The sequence below is a fragment of the Drosophila elegans genome, unplaced genomic scaffold (assembly GCF_018152505.1).
Source record: "Drosophila elegans isolate 14027-0461.03 unplaced genomic scaffold, ASM1815250v1 contig_476, whole genome shotgun sequence".
NCBI lineage: Eukaryota > Metazoa > Arthropoda > Insecta > Diptera > Drosophilidae > Drosophila > Drosophila elegans.
The window spans coordinates 17,087,075-17,111,668 of NW_024545863.1; the positions used below are offsets into that span (position 1 = coordinate 17,087,075).

General features: G+C 45.3%; 4 protein-coding genes across 10 annotated transcripts; 2 read left to right on the plus strand and 2 right to left on the minus strand.

The window, feature by feature from the left end:
* The first annotated feature begins 476 nt into the window (after positions 1-476).
* On the plus strand, positions 477-5,915 carry LOC108135728 (nuclear pore complex protein Nup88-like). Its single transcript, XM_017256562.2, has 8 exons — positions 477-770; positions 835-1,032; positions 1,086-1,271; positions 2,080-2,152; positions 2,196-2,322; positions 2,383-2,968; positions 3,040-3,195; positions 3,616-5,915. The coding sequence occupies exons 1-8, from the start codon at positions 617-619 to the stop codon at positions 5,802-5,804; spliced, it is 3,669 nt and encodes a 1,222-aa protein (XP_017112051.1). The 5' UTR covers positions 477-616; the 3' UTR covers positions 5,805-5,915.
* A 380-nt stretch (positions 5,916-6,295) lies between these two features.
* On the plus strand, positions 6,296-6,598 carry LOC108135835. Its single transcript, XM_017256719.2, has one exon. The coding sequence runs from the start codon at positions 6,333-6,335 to the stop codon at positions 6,477-6,479; it is 147 nt and encodes a 48-aa protein (XP_017112208.1). The 5' UTR covers positions 6,296-6,332; the 3' UTR covers positions 6,480-6,598.
* LOC108135834 (glycine N-methyltransferase) lies at positions 6,511-8,552 on the minus strand. The gene is made up of 4 exons (XM_017256718.2): positions 8,291-8,552; positions 7,547-7,674; positions 7,229-7,485; positions 6,511-6,863 (listed from the first exon to the last, which is right to left on the minus strand). Exons 1-4 carry the CDS (start codon positions 8,503-8,505, stop codon positions 6,594-6,596), a joined length of 870 nt encoding a protein of 289 aa, XP_017112207.1. The 5' UTR covers positions 8,506-8,552; the 3' UTR covers positions 6,511-6,593.
* Positions 8,553-9,485: 933 nt separating this feature from the next.
* Positions 9,486-22,277, minus strand: LOC108135846. Of its 7 annotated transcripts, none has more exons than XM_017256738.2 (8): positions 21,994-22,277; positions 15,942-16,616; positions 14,167-14,530; positions 13,848-14,092; positions 12,295-13,143; positions 11,876-12,113; positions 11,515-11,807; positions 9,486-10,875 (listed from the first exon to the last, which is right to left on the minus strand). In XM_017256738.2, exons 2-8 carry the CDS (start codon positions 16,172-16,174, stop codon positions 9,873-9,875), a joined length of 3,225 nt encoding a protein of 1,074 aa, XP_017112227.1. In that variant the 5' UTR covers positions 16,175-16,616; positions 21,994-22,277; the 3' UTR covers positions 9,486-9,872. The 7 variants fall into 7 exon arrangements, with proteins under 7 accessions (XP_017112227.1, XP_017112225.1, XP_017112223.1 ...); XM_017256736.2 differs by having other exon boundaries at positions 11,876-12,131; XM_017256734.2 differs by having other exon boundaries at positions 11,876-12,173.
* Between the last annotated feature and the right edge of the window lie 2,317 nt (positions 22,278-24,594).

The window sequence follows — 24,594 nt, forward strand, 5'->3', positions numbered from 1 at the left end:
ATCCGTGAATGGCTCACAGGTTGAGGGGCTATTGTAGCATTAATTATTTTAATATTTGGGTCTCCAAACTATGCCACGTGCCATCCCGGGAGCCCCGAGAATCACGGGATCAAGGGTATGAGTTTGGAGGATTTTTTTGTTTGATTATACAACGCAAGTGATCGGAAACCGATCCATGACGTAGTGAACTCGCATTGCCCAATTCGCATTCGCGAAGTGTTTGGCATGTCATCACTGGCCATTAGTTGAAATTATAGCTATTTGTATGCGCGCCTTCCATGTCGGACCCAATAAAAAAAAAAAAAAAAAACGGCGCGCTATGTGCGGTCCAATGGGTCTCCCGCCAGTGGCCCCGTATCCAGTGGCTCTTTCTTTCTTTCGCCGAGAGGAGAGTCGACCAGGTCGATCGATCGATCGCTATCGCTATTGCTATTGCTACCGCTGAGCCGTAAGCGTGACAATAGATCGTTCGCCTCCCAAAGCAGGCAACACGTCCGGCGTATAAAAAGTCGATTGACGGAAAATTGGGCAATCAAACTGTTGGCGCACTTCAAACCGATCGGTCGAAAATCGTTAACTGCACTCGATACTCAACAGGGACAAGGATTACCCAACCATGCTGACCTGGACCCTCTGGTGCGGATTACTATTCCTGCTGTGGTTCTATTTCCTGTGGAGCCGGCGTAGGTTCTACCTGCTCGCGCTCAAGATCCCGGGGCCACTGGGATACCCCATTCTGGGCATGGCCCACTGGCTGATGAACAGGGAAGGTGTTGGCGGATTTCGTGGATTACTCAACTGATCGGCAGTACTAATCGTGGTCTCCCTGCGCAGATATCCTCAATGCCTTCGGCTGCTTTCTGGACAAGCACGGACCGACCATCTTCTCGTGGCTCGGACCCATTCCCTTCATGATAGTCAGTGATCCGCAGGTTGTGCAGGACATCTTCACATCGCCCCATTGCGTCAACAAGGGCATCATTTACAAGGCCGTGGACGATGGAGCGGGCATTGGATTGTTTAGCATGAACGGTGTGTGTGATTGGAATTAAGTGTTTGACTTACTTAATCGTGGATTTCGGTAGATCCACGTTGGAGCATCCATCGAAAACTGTTGAACCCCGCCTTTGGCCATAAGGTTTTACTCAGCTTCCTGCCCATTTTCAACCGGGAGACGGCACTTCTGCTGGATCAACTGAAACCATTGCAGGACGATGGAGAGAAGGACCTTGTTCCACTGCTGCAGAGCTTCACTTTGGGCATAGCCACCCGTGAGTATAGAAACTAACTGATTGAGGGAAGTAGGAAATTGTATTTTTTCAAAAATATAAACCCATCGAAACAATCACCTATTGTTTTCACTTACTAACTGTAAGGTTTTTTTGTTTATCTAAAATTAGTTAAATAAATAAGTTTGCCCTAATTATTCTCAAACAGAAAACCAGATGATCAGAAATAATACTTCTTTTAAAGAAATTTCTTATCAGTTTCGTTTTGATACTTAACGTTTCGTATTTAATATGTTCAAATTGAAAGAGAAAGCTAAAAACTATTTTTTTAAAAGCAATTTTACATTGGTCAATAAAAAAATTGAAACGTGACTGTTAACCTGTGAATATCAAATTAATACTGGCTATTATTTTATTTGTTTTTGTTTAAACTAAATATGCATTCATATTCTAAAATTTAATGGACTATTTATACACTAGTAAAAAAATATATTTTGTACTCAATTTAAATACTTTTCCTTTGGTTTTTAGTTATTTTAAGTATGAACATAATAAAATTTCTTTAAATATTTCCTTTGAATATTTTTGAAATATATTTTAATATCTTAAAAATTTAGTTTAAATTTAAACCATATTTCGATTAACTAAAATGTATTTAAATCAAACAGGAACTATTTTAAATCTAATATGTTCGCCAGTAATTTAAGTATTTAATATTAAATTATATAGTTTAATACGCATATTTAATTTTGAATTTGATAGTCAGGTATTTATTTTTACTATTACATTTTTTATCAGTGTATTTAACTATATTCACAAGTCTCTTATTTATTATGTTATATATCAATAGAAACTACCATGGGCAGTGATGTGAGGAGCGAGGAAAACTTGATGAGCAAGTCCCTGCTGGACCGATACCAATGGTGAGTGTTGAGCTGTACCCGGACTGCTTCTATCCATTAATAGTATGTTGGAAACTATGACAGACATGTGCTTCTCGCCGTGGCTCAACAGCCGATTTGTTCGCCAGCTGCTGGGCAGGGAGTCCCACTACTACCAGGCCAAGACGGAAATTCGCCAGTTCATCAGGAAGGTGATGATAAAATGTTTAATATAATTATCAATAAATTAATTAACCACGGACTACTTTCAGCTCATTGAAAAGAAGTTGGCCGCAGACCAAAAAGAAACACAACCTGCCATCAAATCAATCGATAAGAATATATTTCTTAACCTGGCCACGGATTTGCTGAGAAGGGGAGTGTTCACCTGGAGAAATGTCGAGGATGAGTCGAACATCATTGTTTTTGGAGCCTTTGAGACCACTGCAAATGCCATATACTATACGCTGATGTTGCTGGCCATGTTTCCCGATTATCAGGAGAGGGCCTTTGAGGAGATACAAAGCCTGTTCCCGAACACCGGAGACTTTGAGGTGACGTATGCTGACACCCAGCAGATGGTGTATCTGGATATGATCCTCAACGAGTCGATGAGGGTTATACCACCGGTTCCAGTCGTTTCCCGACAAACGTCGCATGACCTAACACTATCCAACGGGATAGTGGTGCCTCAGGGGGTTCAGATCGCCATAGACATTTACCACATGCACCGGAGCAAAAAAATCTGGGGTCCAGAAGCAGAAACCTTCAATCCAGATCATTTCCTACCCCACAACATTCAGGACAAACACCCGTACGCCTACATACCCTTCACCAAGGGAATCCGGAATTGCATAGGTAACTAAGCTTAGGGTTTGCTCATATGCTTATAGTTCGTTTAAAATCATGTTGTTTTCCATTAATTTTAGGCTGGAGATATGCCTTGATATCGGCTAAGGTAACACTGGCCAAATTGTTGAGGAATTATAGGTTTAAAACGAGTTTTCCCTTCGAAGATCTTTATTTTGTTGAAGATATAACCATGAAGCTCAAAACTGTGCCACTGCTAGAGCTGCAAAAGAGAATTTAAATGTTATTAAACTAAGTGATAATAAATATATTAACAAAAATTGTTGAACAATATGTTTTGGAAATTCTCTAATTTTTAAGCGGAAAGGGATTCAAATAAGGAATAAACTTCTCTTCTGAACAACTTACTTTCACAGTCCATTACAATTTTCTGAAACATTCACTTTCAATTCAATTTATTTTCTAACGTCCGTGTGTGGACAATTGACCGCCTAATTAATTTATTTAAAATTTTCATCTGCAAAGCAAATATGATTTTATTTTAAATTTCTGGTTTTAAGAAAATAAAAATTAAATGAAAAATATGTAAACTTTTCCAAACTCTCCGCGTCTCCAGCAATTTGAATTCAAACTCGATTATTCTTATTTAGTACACAATTTTGAAATATACTAAAAAATACTGTGAGGGATTTAAGACAGCTACGACCACACTGTCACATTGCTGGCAAAAGGCGGGCACATAGAAGAGCAGTTAAGCATAAACAAACCGGCAATGTCGCTGACAGATATTTTGGAATTGAACAAAACGGAGTTGTTCGCGAAGATTCGCGATGGATTGCCCGTGGTGCAGAAGACGCAGAACCTGCTGGACTGCAAGGACGACCTGCTGTTCGCCTGGGACGCCAAGGAGTGCTGCCTGCTGGTGCGCAATTGGCGCTCCTCGCTGGCGGGCGAGGTGAGCGTCCAGTTCCAGACCCTGATCCCCTCCAGCACGGTGGGCCTCGAGGTGGACCGCGTGCTGGCGTCCAACGAGTGCTCGCTGGTGGCGCTGAGCGGACCGCGTGGCGTGACCATCCTGGAGCTACCCCGCCGCTGGGGACCCGATGGATACTACAAGGATGGCAAGGCCAGGATCACCTGCCGCACCTACAGCCTGGACACGCAGCTGTTCCTCAACAACCCGCACCTGGAGGTGCGCCAACTGCGCTGGCATCCGCACTCCGTGTCGGACTCTACGCTGCTGGTGCTGCTCAACAACAACACCATCCGGGTGTACAACCACTCCAAGCTGCGCCACGTGTGGCAGGTGGGTCCCTCGCTTCACCGTGGCGAAGCCTCCAGCTCGCTCTGCGACTTCGGCGAAGTGGCCGTGGACTTTGACATCGCCCCCGCTGCAAAGCCTCGAGGTGAGTCGGAAACCACCGGGAAAAACGAAACCACACTGGATAATAGCAACAAAACGCTGGTGGCAGCCAAGTCGCTGCCCAAGCAGGAGAGGATCGAGTGGCCCATAGTGGTGCTGCGCGAAAATGGCAACATATACATCTTGATGACCGGCGTGGACTCTGAGATGACGCGTCTGCAGGGCCCCATCACCATAACGCCCCAGACGCGTGACAACTACGGCCTGGAGTCGTGTGCCCTCATGATCATACCCTCGCTGCCGCCAACTATCGTTATGGCCGAGTCCAACGGCAAGCTGCACCATGCCCTGCTCATGGAGGCGGAGGCCGCCGAGCTCTCCTTCAACGAGGTGGACGACTTTGTGCTTATAGAGCCCGCCGAATACGTCGTACACGTTCTTGAAACTGTGGAACTCGAGCTGGGACTGGCTGCTGGAGGAGGAGGAGGAGGAGCAGCCTCCTACAACTGTCCCGTGTACTTGAAGCGTGATTTGATCAACGAAATGCGCTACTTTGCCTACCACAATGCGGGCCTGCACGCCGTCACCGTGAGTTTCATCTCCGAGCTGCAGCGCTACCTGGACAGCGAGTCCGAGGAGGACAGGCTGGAGCTGGCGGCCTCTTCCCGGGCCGAGTACATCCTGTGCACCAAATTCGACTCCAGTGAGTCCGTGAACGCAGTCTTCGGGCTGGCTCTACTGCAGATCCCTGCCGGAGTGGTCCTGCTCCTGGGCAGCGGCCAGGTGATCAGTCTCAAGCTGGTCATCGATGCCCAACTACTGGTGACACCCAATGAGAGCAAGCAGGCTGGCTTGGATGTGTCGCAGCAGGAGAGTGGGCCTTCGTTTGTGGACACCATTAAATCGCTGCTGCAGCGCAGTGTTAACCAGCCCATCCTGGCGGAAAAACTCGCCTCGCCTTCCGCTCAGGAGAGCTACGAGCTGCTGAACCAGGCCATCGAGGTCCTGCGCGAACAGTACCTGAAGCGGCATGACCTCGTGCGCGCCGCCTTCGCCCGGCACATCAACCAGATCCAGCTGAAGCGGGAGCAGCAGAAGCTGGAGATCCAGGACCTGGAGCAGGAACGCGAACTGATCAGCGAGCGGGCCCATAAGCTGGCCGAGCGCTTCGAGGAGATCAGCTACAGCCAGGAGCTGCTCGTGCGCAAGTGCAATGGCCTGATGCAGAAGGCCAATGCCGCTCTGCCTAACAATGTGGTGGCGGAGCGCGAGTTTGCCCAGGAAGTGAGCCGTCTCAACACCGTCACCCAGAGCATGGCCGCCGGGTTGGAGAGCTGCAAGAAGACGCTGAACAAGCAGCGCTACCACATTGCCAAGAGCCAGGAGGAACTGAAGAAGAATGCCTACGAGCTGCCGGAGAAGCAGCACAGCACCATCACCGAGATACTGACCCAACTGACCGGCGAGATCGATCGCCAGATCATCGACGTCAAGCGCATCAACAAAATCGTTGGTGTATAAGCTCGAATGGGAGTGCGCACTGTTATGATTTCGCCACCTTTTTTGTTGATGGTAAATCCGAAACGTAGAACTAAAACGTATTAATAATAAACATGTCGATTAAGTCCATTATTCGGTAGCCTTCTTCTCTTTGTATTCGATGGCATGTTAATCAGAATACGTCACATGTGTCTGCCAGACTGTTGAAAACATCTATACACGTGTTGTTCAAAACTAAGTCGAATACAGTAAACACTTTCCTAAGTCGACTGCAATGCTACTCAAAGATCAATAGTTCTTCTTTGGAAACTACCTATTTATTTGGCTCAGGTATTTGAACTATAAAATTATGCTGTATGTTGATGTAAACTAGTGTTTCTTGAATAGATCTTTTACTGTATTTGTCGCACTTCGATCGTTTACCCGTTCTCTCTTTCGAAACGAAACGAAAAACATTTGCAAGGCTAATGACATTTGCCCCAAGCCTTTGGGGTTTCGCTTGCTTTTGCGTTCTAGTGGCAGTCTGAAGCGAAGCTTGGCCGACGAGAGATGACGCTGATCCTACTGGCCGCCCTCTCCACCATCTACACCGGGATGTTCAACTACGTGAAGGCGAAGTTCCCGTTCGTGATCGAGGCCGCCATGGTGACCCTGTGCTTCGGCTCCATTGTGGGCCGATTCTGCATACTGGCCTAGGCGAACACTCATAACTCAGAAGACTGGGGACTGCGTGAATCGAAGGAGCTATATATTTATATGGATGTGTGTCTGTCTTGTGGCTTTATGTAAATACAAACTAGTGGCTTAAACCTAAACCTGCGGCTTCTCGATCAGGTGGATGTAGAAGGCGGGGTTCTTCACCTGGCTCATCTCCTTGAAGTCGCCGTACAGCTGGTGCGGCGCCTTCGCCGAAAAGATCTCGCCGAGGATCTCCCGGAAGCGCTTCAGTTCGTGGGGATAGTAGGAGAGGCGGAACTCGCTGGTCAGCTTGTTGCCCGCGATCAGGTAGTCCATGGACACCAGCGATGGCTTGCCGCAGTAGAAGAGCACCGACGTCTTGATGTCCGCCGTATGACTCGTCTGTAATTGGGTGCAAGTCATCATTGGATTAATTGAATCGAGAGCGGTGTAACTGATAAGGAGAATGATTAGGAGGTACTCGGATGATACATCTGATTTGGGTTCAAAAACAAGATCATCCGTTCTTATCGCCACGATGATGCGACAACATTTAGCTATTTTGAATGGAATGTGGCATTTAATAGTTTTTAATTATTGAGACTAGCTGATGTGGCAGAATTTTTACAACTCATCAAATATTATTTATAGAAGGTATTACAGCTTAGTTGATTAGATTTTACAGACAGATTTTAAAGGGGTCAAGCGCATGTGTTTATAAAATGGATAATGGAACAGATATATTATTATTATGGCAGCATACTTACATTGTAGTAAATGCTCTTGGCAGGCGTGGCTCCCGTCTCCAGGATATTGTCATAGTTGCGATGGTCGATGAGGAGCACTCCTCCTGGCTTGAGGCACCTTTCGAAGTTGCCAATGGCCTGCTTGTGCTCACGCTGATCCCCGAAGCCATCCATCAAGTGGGCAAAGGAGTTGCCCAGGCAGATGACCGCATCGAAGCCGTCTTGGATGTGTTCCTCGATGTCGTCGTACAGTGTCAGCCAGTTGGCCTCTTCAATAACTATCAGGAATAAATTAATATTTAGCTTAAAGTCAAAGACATTGGCTTAGAGTATACGAACCCCACTTGTCGAAGGCGGGTTCCTTTCGGCGGGCCCAGCGCTCCTTAAGCGCGTACTTCAGCATCTTATCGGAGGCATCCACGGAGACAACCTCGAAGCCTTCCTCCACAAGCATCAGGGAGTCCACACTGGAAACAAATATTTGTAAGTTAATATTAAATTATTTTGTATTTATTATCCAACAAGACTAAGTCACCTATATATTAACGACGATCACTTCACAGGATAAATTGTGAGTTTGTCTTTTACATAGCTTAAGATCTAATATAATAAAAATAAGGAAAAGTTATGTTTATCAGAAGAGCTTAAAAATATAGTTAGAAATATATTGACAGACTTTATAATCACGAAATAAATGTTGACTTAAGTCGAGTAGACAACATTCGAACATTAAGAAGACTCAAAAGATCCCACATTCTCAGTCTTCCTTATAAATAAACTCAACAAACCGAAACAGGAAAACTGCTATATCTGGTTTTTTAATATTAATCATAAAATTCACTTAATTAATTTACAATCTGTGTTGTAAATAAATAAATGCAAGAAATTTATACATTTTATTCAACTTGCTTTAAATGATAACAATTTAGTTCTAAACGTTTCACTTTAGTTTTGCTAAAATTGTGTAAAATTTGTCGGTTTGTGCCTTTCAAATTAATAAATTTCTCTTAAAAAGGGCGTTAAACTTCCTATTTTAATTTCTTTTACGTTACTTAATACTTAAGGATATTGTCGTGTCCTTACCCCGTTCCACAGGCCACGTCCAGGACACGCTTGCAGCCCTTGTTGCGCAACATGTCGATCAGGAAGTTCTTGTAGTTGTCCGTGCGCGAGTTCTTGTCCCCGATGAAGATCTCCCAGACCTTGGCGGCCTTGCCATCGGCATACTGGTCCCGCACTCCCTCGGCGGAGATGCCGTCGGAACGGGCAACGAACACACTGTCGGCGGAGGTGGTCATCTCTGGTGGTCAGCTCTGGTCGGCGGATCGCAGCTAAATAATTTGCCGTGCCGCAAAAACGCTCCACGTCGACTTTCCGGGGAGCCGGAATCAGAATCAGAATCAGAATCAGTAGCCAACAGCTGTCGCGCCCACAAAATGCCGACGTAGTGCTAATCCGTAATCTTATCAATTCCGCCCGCTTGACGTGTGACCCACGAGCTACGGATGACGACGAGAGCTGGAGCTCCAACATCTGGTCCCCACGGAACGTGTTCTCGCAAGCGGGCTTTCGCTTTTGTGTCTTGCCCCTGAACCTGACCCTCCGGTTCTGATTAGAAGCCAGCGATCGCATCCCGTGGTAAAAACAGAATGACGGAGCAAAATAGTTAAGCATGTCAGATTACAGTAGAGCCCCACATTTAATACACAGATGCAGATATCATCTGATTACAGCATCGGTTCTTTAAGTGTCTGCATAATTTGTTTTTAAATGGTCACAATGTATGTACATGTATTTTTAATCATTTTTTGCACTTTTTAGGTACTTTAAAGTTAATTTAATTATTTATTCACTTGACTTTGTTTTTGGAATTTATTTAAATATCCGAAAATTCAATTTAAGCTCAAAATTAAATGAAAATAGGACCCAATTGAATAGTAAGTCATGCAAGTCATGCAATTTAAAATGCACAGTAATTAATTTTAAAATATTGTTTTTTAATTTATGAAATTAAAATGAAATGAATATTAAATTCAAAATGTTGAATTCAATTGCCAGATATTTAAAGTTTAGGGTATGCTATTACAAGTATTTACTGTTCATCGTATGAGCTCAATAAGTTTTATATTTTCCTTGAATTTCCCCAAATCACTGTTTACTAATTATGAGTCCTCACTGAAACAATATACAAATGCACATATGTACATACATATGTATATATCATCAAGATTTGCCAACTCATTTTTCATCCCACCAAATACATTTCCAAAAACATTCATTTGAGTTGATATAAAAAATTGCGTTTATTTTTAATAGTAGTAGCTATAAATATTGCACTGCTTTAAATTACTGGGACTGGTGATCTCCCACATGGTTGGTCTTCATATTGCACCTCGATTTCTACGGATAAGTTCTTAGAGATAAAGTCACACTGAATGCTCTTCAATAGGAGCTACTTAGGGCTACACATGATTACGTTTCGCAAGATAATTGATCGATCAGCATTGACAATTGCCTTGGGAAACATAAGCCGTACGGGGGATTATAGTATAGTATTAGTATTAGTATTAGTATTAGTATAGGATAATGAGTATGCAAGTGTATAATTAAGATATAAGCTTATGTGTTATCTAGTGCGTAACTCCGAGTGAAGTGGGATCCCGGTCTATGGCAAGTACCCCAGCGAATCCTCCAAAGAGGCGCTCACCGCCCGCATCGACTGGTAGCTGCCCATGCGGCTCCTGCTGGCGCTGCTGCGCACGGAGGCGGCCTTCGCCTCCATGGCCTTGAGGTTGGCCAGCAGGTTGTCGGCACTGCCCATGCTCTTCCCCAGCAGCGGCGGCAGGGGCAATGGCACTGCCACTGGTACTGCCACTGGCATGGGCATTGGCACGGGCATTCCGTCCGTGCTGAAGGAGTCGCGGGTGCGGTACGATGATCGTCGCGAGGAGGCGTTCGAGCGGCAGCTGCCCACCCGCGATCCCGCACCCTTGGCCGGGCACAGGCTCTTGATGTCCGTCGTCTGGCTGAGCTTCATGTCCGCAAAGACGGCCGCCGCCTCCACGCTCTTCTTCACGCTCAGCGCCTCGTGCGGCTGCACCGGCTGGCCACTGCCGCTGATGCTGAAGAGCTCGTAGTCCAGGCCCAGCTTCTCCGACGGCTTCGTCTTGCGCGAAGCTCCGTTTCCCGCATTTCCCGCGGGACGCGACTTGCGCTGCTGCTGTGACAGTGAGTCCTCGCTAATCGTCGCCGCCGCCGCCGCCGCCGAGGAGCGCTGACGGCGATGCGTCCGCTTGCAGTAGCACTTGCTGGCGCTCACACAGCTGTCCGAGTCGCAGGACGTGGTCGTCTCCGTGTGCGAGTTGTGGGCCGAGTCCCGCTCCATCGAGCTGGCCGGCTCCTCCTCCACCATGGAGCAGTAGCACTTGTCGTCGGAGCGGCACGAGATCAGCGAGTGCCGGTTGGTGGCCACGGAGCCGGATCCGTTTTGCGACAGCACCCCTCCGCTCGAGTTCTTCCGGGTGGGCGTGGCCAGGGCCATGTTGCGCTCGTTCTTCTGGCGCAGCTTGTGGTTCAAGTGCTCCGTGCGCAGGCTGCAGTAGCAGCGATCGGCCGACGCGCAGGCGCAGGACTCGGAGTCGTAGCTGCATTCCGAGCAGGACACGTATCTGCGGGACATCAGGAATGAGGTTAGTAACACTTAGAACTTTTGAGCTATAGGATATAGACGTCCGATATGCATAAAAAAATACGATTTGGAAAGATGCGTGTCAATAGATTTTACACTGCGCGAAATATCTTCAATTCCTGCAAGTAATATTACTTACTTCTGACCAAAATTATAATACCTTCTGCAAGGGGTGTAAAAACTTTAACAGGAACGAGAGTTGTTCGTTTTCTGTACTCGAATAATCTATTTTAACCAGATTTATTGTCATCAGAGTGTTATATTCCACATATAGTCACTTCTATAACTAAAATTTTTGATTTTCTATACGTTGGTGGTTTAATTTGCATATGCAATTGAGAAACGAGAAGTTTTATTGCCCTTGCAGATATATATATGTATGAGCATAAAGCCAATAATAATCAGTTTGTTCCAGATCGTTGCGGATCGATTTTGGAAGTCTAAAGTATGTTGAGTATAACAAATTTACTTCAAAAATATGATGTAGTAATGCAATTATTCTATTTAAAAACTAGAAGGACCAGATTAATCAATTTTACCCAATCGTTCAAATAGAAATTACAGGCTATAACAGTGAAAGCCCCCTAGAAGGTACAAATACACATGGTCCGAATCTTACCCACTGCTGCTGTTCCGGTTGAGTCCTTGGGTGTGCTCGTTCCGCACCACTGAGACGTCGGAGCCGCTGGTGGCCGCCCTGTTGCGCTGGTGCTGCTGCTGGGCGTGGCAGTGGGTGATGGGCGGCCCGATGATGATGGGCGGACTGATCCGGCGCTTGCCCTGGCTGTCCAGAGTGGCCTCCTTGGCCTTCGCCGCCGGCTTGGACAGTTTGCCGCGGCACGAGCGGAACTGGCCCAGCTGGAAGACCTTCTTCAGGGATTTGGTGCCGAAAAAGCTGCTCTTCGACTTCTTCTGCGGGGTTCATCAAATATTATTTTGATGGTACGGATTTCGAAGGGGTAAGTAAAGGGGTGACCCACCTGCGATCCATTAACACTCGGCCTCCGCTTCTGTTTCTTCTTCTTTTGACGGCGCATAATGTTTTTGGAGCGCTGGAAGAGCTCGTCCTGGGTGAGAGTGACGGCCAGCTTGAGCAAGAACTCCTTGTAGATGGGCTTCAGGTCGTTGAAGGACATGCCGTCGGCGTCGATGATGGCGTACAGGATGTCGTCCAGCGAGTGCAGGTTCTCGTGCAGGCGAAATTCGTTAAACAGTTCGCTGAAACCAAGTGGGGAACTAGAAGCACAAGTCAAGCGATGCCAATCAACCAGGCCAAACCTTCTCCCCCCATATTGCAAAAAGACTGCCGCCCGTGCCCAGGGTCAGGATCAGTCAGGGTCAGTCAGACAGAGTCAGTGATCCAACTGAACCTGACCCCCAGTCCGGTGGCAATACTCACCCTCCTCCGCCGCCGCCTCCGCCGCCCAGTTTGCCGGAATGGCGTCTCGCCGCCCGCGACTTGTAGCGCGTCAGTCCGCCGGTGTTGAGGAAGCTGCCGGATCTGGGAATGGCCACCCGGGTGAGGATGTCCCCGTTGGCCGGTGTGCCACCATCGACATTACCCGTCGACAGCTCCGTACCCGACGACGGCTTCTTGCCGGAATGTGCGCTCTGGTGGAGTCGGGTCACGTGGCCATTGCCGCACACTATGCTTCCGCTGCGGGAGGGAGTTCCTCCTCCTCCGCCGACGCCGCCGCCGCTCCTGGTGTGGCTACCAGAGCCAGGCACTGTGGTGGGAACTGGCGGCGCCCGCTTCGACTTGTGCGACTTGCGGCGGCGCTCCTCCGTGGAGGTCTCCACCTCGGCAGCCTCGTTGATGACATTGCTGTGCGAGCTCAAGGAGCTGTTCGACACCCGCTTCTTGCGTCCGGATCGGGATGGAGCCCCGCCCCCGCCCCCACCAGTGCTGCCACGGAAGGAGCTGCGCCGCCCACTGGCGCTGGGCAGGATCTGGGAGCGGGACAGGTAGTTGGAGCTGGCCAGCGCCGAGCTGCTGGCGATGCTGATGCAGCTCACGCCGTTCTGCTGGCGCGGAGTCCTCCGCTGGGTGTTGCGCCGCGAACTGGTGCTCACGTGGGCCATCAGGCTCTGGTAGAGGGTGGCCGCGATCACGATGGCGTCCTCGGTGCTCTTGCAGATGAATCCGTGGCACTCGAGCACCTTGGGCGAGCTGGCCGAGCGCATGACCACCGCGAAGATGGGCGCGTGCACATGGATGCTGTGCTCCACCGCCAGCTGTTCGCTGGAGCTAAAAGGGTGCATTGATTTTACAAAATATGTATTAATTTATAAGGGAAATCATTAAGTTATTAAAATCCTATCTGAGGACAGATTCCAAAAAAATACTATGAAATTCATTGCTAGAAAATTCAAAAAAATGAACAAAACGCTTTTAAACATTTAATTAAAGATTCTGAAAGCAACCTACAATTAAAATACATGTCAGGACATACATTTTTGACATAAGCTTAATAAAAAAAAAATAGTATAAGTAATACAAATAAATATTTTAGGCCAAACTTGAAACACACAGAGTACTGTAGTTTTTAAGGGAACAAAATTTTGTTTTCTAGGATATTGCTATATTAATATTTTATTTATAATGTCGTGGTGTAATAAGAGTGCTATTTGGCAAGAAAATAATAACTTTGTAATTAGGACTTTATGGGCTACATAATTAATATCTGTTTTTTGCAATACCGCAAAACATAAAAAAAAATAATTACTCAAAAACATAGAATTTGTTTTTCTGTGATTAAATTTACTTTCAAACCCATCTCAAACTTAGCCAATTCATTGGATATTTTTTACTTTTGCAGTAAGAGAATATTCAAATATTTAGAACATATTTCAAGATCAAGTTATGGTACAGTATTTTTGAAGAGAATTGATTTTGAAACTCAGTCAAAACTTAATTGATTTTGGTTTAATTTATGAACGTAGGCAACTCACCTCAGTGGCTGGAACAGGGCAGTCTTGTCAATGTTCTCTGGATCGGTGATCAGGGGCAAGAAGGCAGCGCCACCGTCGTCATCCGATATGACGAACTTCACCGCCGACCACACGGCTATGTTGTGGAAGGGCGTGATGAGGGCCTCGCTGTCCTCCGGATTCCCGGCTCCATTTTCGAGGGCCAATGCGCTGATCTTCACCCTCAGTCCGGTGGCGCAGATATCCAGTGATCCGGAGTTGAGCTTCTGCTGGATGAGTGAGGATATAGGAGTTAGCTAGGCACTTAATTTAGCTCCCACTTCGAGGTGACAGTTCGCACCTTCTTGGTCACCTCGCTGAGGTACAGCTGCCGCAGTGGCTCCTGCAGACCCTGCAGACTGGTCACCTTGTCCTTGAGCGGCAGCGCTCCCAGGCAGGTGACCTCGAAGCTGCTGGTCGCATCCTTGGCCACGTCCGTGAACAGCTGCTCGATCTGGGCCTGCACACTGTTGCTGATCCGCTGCACATCCTTCTTGGCCGCCTCGGCCAGCACCTTGGCCGACTGCCCGTTGTCCTGCAGGAAGCTGCTCAAGGAGCGGGGCGTGTCGCCCGCGTTGCTGGCCAACTCACTGCGCCCATACATGATGATGGAGCGGGTGCGATGCGATCCCCGGGGATCGTCGAGGCGGCTGCTTCGCATGGATCTGGTTGGGGGGTAACAAATGGGTCATTAAAAAAAGCTTACTTAAAGATATCTATAGAAATGCACTAACAAATTATAGAGTAATTGATTGTAAAACTTTAAGAAGCAAACTGTTATTTTACTTTATATCATAGAAATTTTTCTGTACCCTTATTACATTTTTAAAGTAAGCAGTTATTTTATTAAAATTATTATTATTTATTTATGTATTTAAAATGGTTAAATTATTTTAAAGAAAGTTTCTTGTTTCTCTATCTAATTTGATGATTTGTAAAAAAAGTTTGTGAATTTAGAGCACAGTCATTCCACTCAAACCAATCTAAACACTCAAACAATAGCTACAGAATTTCCAAAGTCATCTTATCAAGACAATCCTATTTGGTTTTAAATAGTTAACATAATTATTTAATAGCAAAAAAACAAACAGAAAGTTCTTTCACCCAATAAACTAACATTTAAATTAGAATGTGATTAGATTAAAAAGTTGATGGATACCGATTTTGATATTTTATGAGCCGCTCTCCAGCCAACACACTTTGAGTGCTTGAAACGACAAAACGGTTCCATGTTTGTGAAAGTTTGACTGATTAACGCACGAGCAGCCTGAGATTAGCATATTCGACTCGCAGTAGAGTTTGCCCAAGACTGTTTGTGAACTTGTTGGCTGGTGTGGCATTCGAATTGGCCACATCCTGCTGACCAGGTCAGAACCCGGGACTCACATGGAGAGGTTGGACGGGATAGAGGCCGACTGCCGAGTGTCGAATGCCGAATGCCGAGTGCCTAATGCAGCTAAGGTGTTCCCAATTCGAGGCATACCGTTTACCGCTAGCTGACATCAAATCGGAAATGCTTATTTCCATAGAACGTCTTCGTTTTGAATGGCCATGAAGCTGTATATGAGTATGAGTGGTGGGCATTTCAAGTTGGTTTTCTTTCTCATTCTCAATCTCAATCAATTAAGTAGTTCATTCGCCGGCGAATGTGGGTCAGCGGTGAATATTTAAGCAAAGAGCAAGTGTCGTCGCTCTATCTTGGGCTGCCACACCATCTTTTCCATCAGACAATAAAGTTTTTAATTTTGAAACTAACTGTTGATTTTGTTGGCTATGGAAATGCAAAACGGTAAACGGAATATCTTTCGGTCTCTCACTCGCCGCTTGTATCTGTATCTAAATCTGTATCTGTTTCTGAATTTGTATCTGTATCTGTATCTGTATCTGTTTCTGAATTTGTATCTGTATCTTTGAGTATAATAGTTTGTGTGGTTTCGAGAACGAAAGTGTTGGGTGGTCAAAGGCATCACAGTAGGCTAATTGATTTATTGGAGAGCGAGGCTAATGGATCCGAAACCAAACACACCTCCCCAGGCATTTTGCTCCCAATTACAAAATTTCACCAAAAAAACTCACCTGGAATCGTCGAACATCAGATCGATCTTCAGTTTGTAGATGGAGTTGCGGCTGACACTCGAATTGTTTTCGAGCTGGTCGCCGTCCAGGAGCCGAAAGCCGGAAGAGTTGCTATTGGTGTGGCTGTGGCTGTTGCTGTTGCCCACGATGGGCAATTGCTTTGCACGGGTCCGGGACGCATTCATTTTGGGAACAGCCACCGCGGTTTGGGAGTCCACCTTGCAGGTGACCATCCTCCTCCTCCTCCTTTTCCTGGGGGGCTGAACGTGCTAAACACTCGCGGAATGCCGCTGCCGCGGATGCAAATCGCTATTCGCAATGCACTGCTCACTGCTCACTGCTCACTGTTCACTGGTTATTATTGGTTTTTGTTTTGTTTTGTTTTTTTTTTGTTTTTTGTTTTTGATTTTCCTATTTTTTGGCGGCGGAGGAGCGCGCAATTTGTGGGCAATTAGCAGTGAATGCAATCAGTTTAGGCGCAATGAACGTTAATTTCCAGCATGTTAGCGAATTACACCAGCCTCGGCCCCACACATTTTGCATAGGCTAGAAGTGGGAGCAGCTCGGGGAAGTGGCAGCTGCGATCGCGAGGTGTTGCATGGCGTGCTCCGCTGGGGCCAACATTCAACATTCAGCATTCATCATTCATCGCACTGGAGCCGGCTCATTAATTAGCTGCAAGCAAAACCAAAAAACCGACAGATTTTAGCATTATTAGATTAAGGCACAGGCCCCGTAACCGTAACGTTTGTTTATTTAGTCATACACAAGGAAAAGGTATTGCAAAATAGTTATTAATAATTTGATATGTTCGCTTTTTTCGGTTTTTCAGTTTTTCAGTTTTTCAGTTTATGCCGTTTCGGCTGATAAATTGCCCAATGAAATGCAATTGTTGTATCGGAAAAATGTTGGATATTTGCGAACGCACAGTGTGAGATACAGGCTGCATCTATGAGATACTTTCACTGCAGAGATATTCGCGGTAATTAGCAAATGCCGAACAAACACAAGCACACAAACACACACGCACACACACAGACACTCGATTGAGCCAATTTGAAATGCCATTTACTTGGTGTGCCTTATTGAACTTCAACTCCACTGCACCACATTGTCACTGAATTCGACACAATCGCAGTTCAGAGAAATACAGATCTGGCTGTCGGTTATCCAAATCCAAATGTTCAGTAACTGGGCGCTCCGTCCGACTTCGTTGAATGCCACACGGCGACTGGCCGGGCCGAGACGTCGAAGCGCTCAACAGGGCCAGCCAGCGGAGAAAGATAGAAATGAGCGGACCATAACAACAATATCATCTCTGGCGTAAGTGGGCAGTGGCAGTGGCTTCGGCACAGGCACAGGCACAATGAGAATGCCTGACTTTGTATCGCGGAATATGAATGCTTTGGTTGCTTTGGCCAACAACTTTGGGGCCAAACGAACGACAGCCGCAATCACTTGCCCAATATCGGAGCATTATGTGTGTGACTATCGTTTGCATAGCATATGTCGCAAAGTGATTTGGCCAATGCACCTTTGGCACCCGCGGGCCAACTGCAATTAAAGCCAGTGTCGCCAGTTCGAGTGGGACCATGACTATGACTATGACTTTGACTTTGGCTTTGGCTTTGGCTTTGGCTACTCCAAAATGCCGGTGGCCCGGGTTTTTTTTTTTTTTTGCCATTTGCGCAAGCGCAGAAGCTGTGACCGGGTTTGGTGGATTCCGGGGAGGGAAGAGGAGAGAGGGGAAGGGAAACAGCAGTGAAGGCATTTTCGAAATCAATGACCGTGGTCAAGTCTTACGATAATTGGAGCTGCCCGCGGCCTCTTTCGCTCCATCGTAAAATGCATTTAATTTTTCACTTTGCGCTTAAGCTAAAGCTGAGCTGAAATCGCTTGGGCGCAGTTGGAAATTGAGAATTGCTTGGCCAGGAGAGTGTACAGAACCCCAAGACAAAGAATAGTTTCGAATAATAGGCGTAATAATTCACAGGCATGCAAAGCCATTAAATGGTTGATCCTAAATTTGCATTTTAACTTGCAAATTGGAATAAACAAAAAGTCTGCAGGGGTCATTAATACATTAAGAGGTAAGGTATATGCATGATATACTTTACGATCCATGCTTGCTCTGCCACAATGAAATCAAACCGCACTCGTTACTAAAGATGATTTCAATTAAAAACTCCGTTTCCATTTCACTAATAATAAAAACTCTTTTTTGAGCCAGCCGCCGTTAAAATCTATCTCGGTGCTAACATCAAACTTTCCATTTTCCATTTTAGATTTTTTTAATTTTGAAGGTCTTTGATCGACGGCGCTTGTGTCTCGAGTGTTGACAACTGTGTTCGGTTTATTCATGAGCTAACAGTAAGAAGCAATTAAATGTGGTCCACGTGAGACAATAGGAACTGCCAAACGCACTAATTGCCCTTTGTTTGCGTGGAGCCTGGCCAGAAAGCTCCGGTTAATGGCTCTTCTAGACCCTTCTGGTTTCGTTTTTATGGATCTGAAATGGAAAATTGGAAATTAAACAAGATGCTGGACAGGTGGATAGATAGCGAAGAGCCCGAAACTTCAGTTTCAACGCCAAGAACCCGAACCTTTTGCGGTTCCGTTTTCAACGGTTTTGCCTTCCAAATCGGTAGAATTTTCCTTTGTGCGTGGCCAGCTTTTTGGCTTTTACTTTCAAGAGAATTTTCAGTTGGTGGGCAAACCGTTAACTGCACGCATTCGACGGGGTGGTCGGGTGTTGATGGGCAATGTGATTTATTTAACAAATAACATCATACTACCGTGATCATCACTTTCTCTATTCAATTTACCAGGCTGTGTTTCAGCTGTGTGTCTGCTTTAAAGGTTTCTTGTACGAATTTAGTGTGTGCAGCGGCAACTATTTCACAAAATTAGTCGTATTTTTGCTCAGCGCCAGCCCGTCGAAGGCAGGCAAGCTTGAAGATACAGATACAGCCGGAGGGTTGAGCTGGAGCTGGAGCTGGAGCTAAAGCTGGGTGATTCGCTTGATTCCTTTGCGCTCGTCTTGTGCCCAGCACTGCGTATCTGACATGCGCAGGCAGTGAGCGAAAATGCCAGTACCCAAGTGGCCATTAAGTTGGTGGAAAACGACGAGCCACCAGCTGTGGTGAGAACATTTTCCCCAGTGTACGCGAGTGGACAAGTTCTGCAAATTATTCAAATCATTTACACAAAAACATTGCGCAATTAAAGTTTCATGACTTTCCCTGGCTCAGCCCAGACACATAATCGCTCGGCGAGACTTTCTTTGTAGAATCGCGGCCCCGAGTGAGATGTTTTTCCCTTCATTCCCCCAGTGCCCTCCCCCCCACCATGAAGCTCCATGAAACTCCAGCCATTCATTCATTAGCCGCCTGGCAGTTGCGTCACGAACCCGAATCCGAATCCAAAATGAGTCTTGAAAAGTACACCACAATTGTCACATTGTGCTACTCATTACGCCATTTCTCGGCTCTTTCTCCGCCCCACCGAACCACTGAACAACCAAACCACCGAACCACCGATCCACTCATCCGTCCAACAATAGCGATTCACTTTTCACGATACCAGCGGGTGGTTAAAAAGAAATTAATTTCGCACTTTTTATCCCCTTTGTAAAATTTGCAGAGCCACTTGGACACTTTGCTTTACGATCTGGCTACGTGACTCGACCAAGATCACGACCACTGACCCTAAGTGGTGTGTAGTTTAAGTCCTAGGCTACTCATTAAGATGTTAAACACTGGTGATGTATCCGCCTTATATAATTGGCATGAAGTTGGCTATCATTTCCTTGTTTATATTGTCACTTGATTTGCTTACACGCATAGCTTTCTTAAAAAGTATTTCCCTTTTATGACTTGGTATAACATAAGTTTTGCACTTCCTAAAACCAAAATGTTTCTTAAAGCTTGTCCAACTTCGATTTGGCATAAGAAAGGAAATAATGTCAAACGAGGGCTAATCATGAATATCTGTTGGACAGGCGGCGTTATGGACACTTTACCGAACAATGCCCCCGTGCTTTAAGGAGAAGATAATGAAATCCGACAAAGAAATTTGCCCAAAAGAGCGTGACGGGCCGAGCTGCTCATGAACTCTGCGCCATAAATTGCCACAAGCATGTGCATTTGCATACCACATAGCCACAGTACATGGCTCAAGGCCCCAAAAATTCTAGTGAAAATTCTTCGCCGCTTGAAATGTTTTATGGCGGCAGCATTGGCTCAAAAAACTTGCGTTTTAATTAGCCCCCTCAACACCGTTCTTCTGGCCGAAGCAAGTGCTAAATGCCTTTCATTTATTTCGCTTAGCTGGGTTCAAATGGCGCGTGCTTTGTGGGTCAGCTATCCGCCCCCAGACGGTGGGAACTCCTCCAACCGGGAGCCCAGATGAACGCTGGGCATCCGCATCGACACCATCTGATTGTTGGCTAACTGTGCTCTTTGTGGCCCAGTGCCGTTCCTCGCCCAGATAAGATCGTAATTCTTGGCCAGCAAGATAATTGTTTTCTTGTCATTTATCGCCTTGGCGGGGAAAGTTTGCACTTCTCGGTGGGCACGAGAAAATAGATTTTCTTTATTGCCATTCATAATTACAAGGTGCGATGCCACTGACTATTAAGGCCGCTGGCCAAATTAAGGGCTAGCTGCTTCTGGCCGTGGATTATAGTAATTGTTTCTATTTTTGGAAGCCCCAGCGGGGCACTGATTGCCAATATTCATACACTAAACTAAAACTAAAGGCTGATATCTATATTAAAATTTTAAAATATTTTAAAGTGTTTTTATTTTAATATAATCCCTTATATGTTTGACCTTATTGATTAGACTATAGAATAATCAGAAGAAATGTACCATAAATTTACTTTGCATTGCTCAAAAAGCCATTAATATAACATTTCTAAAGTTAAATCTTCATTTTACATAAATAGATGAAGTCAAGATATCTTAAAGAACGAAAAGATCAAGACAATGCCAATTTTAATGTTTAATTGTTTTTTGAAGACAATCAACTCATGAGTGGAAGTTATGTATTACTGTTTATGACCATTTTTTTGTAACAATCTGAATAAAACCTTTTTGTTTTAAAACTTAGAATGTTGTGTTCTTTGGGCCCTCTTCTAAGCTGGGCATTTAAGTGGCACTGAAAGATATCCATTCAATGTTAAACATTCCCACCATAAATGATGCATTGCCTACTGTTATAAGAACGACAATTGAATCGAGCTTGTAGTGCATTAGAATGGTTCATTAGCACATTCTAGCGTCCCGATGAAGAGATTGTTCAATAGCGGTAAACTGATGATTGGAAATGGCTCAACGCACGATTATAGCCACGTCCAACGCAGAACAGACGTGTCTGTGAGTCGTGGCGAGGGGATCGGATCGAGGGGATCGTGGCGAGGGGATCCAGTCGAGGAGTTATGGCTGTGACCCACCTTCAGAAGTGGAAACAAGTTGGCCGGCAGCTGAAATAAACTGCGCATCGGTGCTCCAGTTTCTGAACCGCGGACCTGTCACGCAGCATACGGCGCCGGGGAGAAAATCGGAAAATAATTGCAAGAAAAGCCGAGATCCCTCCCAGAAAGAAGCGCGCGCGCGGACAACAATCGCGGCCAGCGGACAAAGCGCGGTAAGTAGGAAACCTGAACGAGTTTAGCAGGAAAAATGGCTTGTCGATCTTGATTCGAGTGTCGTCGCCATGGAATAAGAAGCTACCAACAGTGGCCGTAAATCCCGCTAATCGAATAAGCGTTTGCCGCCGCAACTGCTAACAAGGCTTATATGGTTGTCACATATGGTGCACACACACCTGATGGCCATGTCCAGTTTTTATTTGCCATTCTTGGCTAGGAGAATGTGATGGCCCGAGTTTGTTCTTCGGGCTAATTAGGATCACCTCGGGGATTTAATTGGAAGGAAAATAAATAATTGACCTGCATTGGTACTGTCTAAACGCACTACTAATAATGGAGCACAAGACAGGTCAATAGCCCTTGCACACATGTCGTATGAGTAATAATTTAATATCTTACCTGCTTTGGCCTTTTCTTGGCATCAGTGTTCATATAAAAAATCACTCTTCACATGACAGATCATAAATTGCTAAATGTTGGTCTCGATTTTACCCACCGATAAGACAGGCAAAACTTTCTTCGCCAGACCCGCAATCAAAGTACAAATTTAGCTTATTTTCCCAATGACTCGGTCACGTTCCTATTCTTTAGTCGGCGACAACACTTTCATTCGTTCGTAATTTGCATTTTCCAGCCGAGAAAATGGTGTGGAAAACTCAGCAGCCGAGGCAGCGACCGGAGTGCGCGAAGTCAATAACGAGACTAACTGCGGCAGACCAATTTGATGGCTCCCAAAGCCAAAGTCGAGATGCAGAGGCCCAGAAAGAGACGGAGACTCAAGCACAGAAAGAGATGGGTACACTCATCTAGCCGGTGCAGTGGCCAGTTTTGTTTTGGCCCCAGCGCATGCGTGCAGTTGGCCAAACTGCTGATGGCTGATGGCCGACGACTGACGACTTACGCTGTTGAAGTGGATTAGCCAAAAGTTCGGCCTGTGGAGGGAACCTGCGGCGTCTGGTGATCCTAAGTACGACACTAATGATGCCAATTTGCCACGCTGAAGTCAACAGTAGTGACCAGGAGTTTGCCAACTAAATAACTTTTCCCTTCTGCAAAGAAGTTTTGGCTTGTGGACGGATGTTTACATGATTGTTTTCTCTAAACAGCAAACAGTTGCACGATTCAAGGCCATTGAATTTCAATTGGTTAATAAATTCGTTAGAAACACATTATAAAGCAATTTGTAAGCTAATTTAAGAAATTTGCATGCTTTAAATTTTATTTTGCAACTTGTATACGATATTCATCTCATTTATTTCTTGTTGCTATGGCTGTGGTAGTTACAACCGCCAATAAATTCATAAGTTGTTATACTAATTATTTATCCCACACCAGACTATTCTTAATGCCTCTTGGCGAACTTAAGATCCCATAATATTTATTTATTTTAATGATGTGATCATCTTAATGATGTTTTAGCTTTTAAAGAAGCTAGTTACATATTAGACGTATAGGCAAAGGAGATGCTGTTTTGTACAGCTGGCGACCTATACTACACATCCACAATAGTTTTATAAAAATACATTTTGTTTTGACGCCAAAACCGATTTTTAAAAATCGATTTTTTGTTAAAATAATTATTTGATCATTTTTTGCATATTTGATAAGGGGGTACATCATTATTTTTTGCGAAAATTTTAAAAACTGAAGTGGGATTGCCATTTGAATGGCAATTTAATGACGAATTCACCAATTTAGGTATGAAAATACACTGAAAAGATGCTAAAGAATTGTAAGGGTATTTAAAAGTGATTTTTTATTACATTCTCATAAGATTGTAACATCGATTTCATTGCATGACACCCATTTCACTCACATGCAGCATATCCCGCAATCATAATGTAGTCCTCGCTTTTTTGGAGCAGGTCAGGTCGGATTCGCCTCGCCCGTCCACCTTGACTCGAACTCGATGCCCAGTTTCTGCTGCCAAAAAAGTGGAAAAACCTGCGTGGACAGTGGCCCAAATTGCCGCGTGCCCATTAGCCAGGCAAATCTCTGGCCAATATTCGAGTGCACCGTTAGACAGACGATGGCGCTGCGCTCGAGGCTGCAGCTCCAAAGGCACCCAAAGCACCGGGCCAAATTAATTCATGTTTTGGCCAGGCCGTCGATGGCATATAGCATAGCGCATAGCGCATCATCGGAAAGGGGAAACAGGTTCGCTGGCTCGGGCCATCCGGCAAAATGGGTCAATCTCTGAGAACAAGTGTCGGGTTCTGGTGCAGCCCACAAAAGATGAAGTTGGCCAATACATCTCAACTCCTTCTTGCCCGTCCAAACTGGGCCAGGCGATCTGTTCTAGTTCGATTCGGGGGATTAAGCTGAAATGTTCTAGAGTTGCAGGAGATCTTGGACATTCATTTACCGTAAACGACCTGGCTCCTTGCATGCAATGACCCATTTCGAATCGGACTTTGTCAATCCCGAGTCGCCTGTCTGGTACCCAGGTGCTGAACTGGATTTGACAGCCATTGGGGGCATTTAAGAAGTATTCCACGACGGGATTACACTCGTTGAATAACTATTGGATGGAAAATGCCTCATTACGAACGCAAGTGGGTTGAGTAATCTCTAGTGTGTTAATCTGATGCATTGGCAGATGCTGCAAGACAGCTTGATTATATCAGCTTACCATTTATTTTAGCCATTTTCTACTGGGGTTATTGACTTGAGTTTTGCTAACAATTTAATTCAATTTGAAATGTGAGTTACAAATGAACCTTACTTTTTTTTATTTTTATTTAATATTTGAGTTACTGATTAATGCTACAACCGCGATTTTATGTAAAATTTTCGGGATGATTTTTTAAAGCAAAAATTAAATTTTTCTTTTCAATTCAATTTATTTGCATTACCTTTCAATTTTTTGAGACAACCCTATGTTCGCCGCAAACAACCGAAGACAATATCTAAAATGACAACATATAAGGTATTTACTTAAGGACCACAGCCCGAAAACGCACTGTTTGAGACAGAATAAATGAGGTATACTCTTTATAT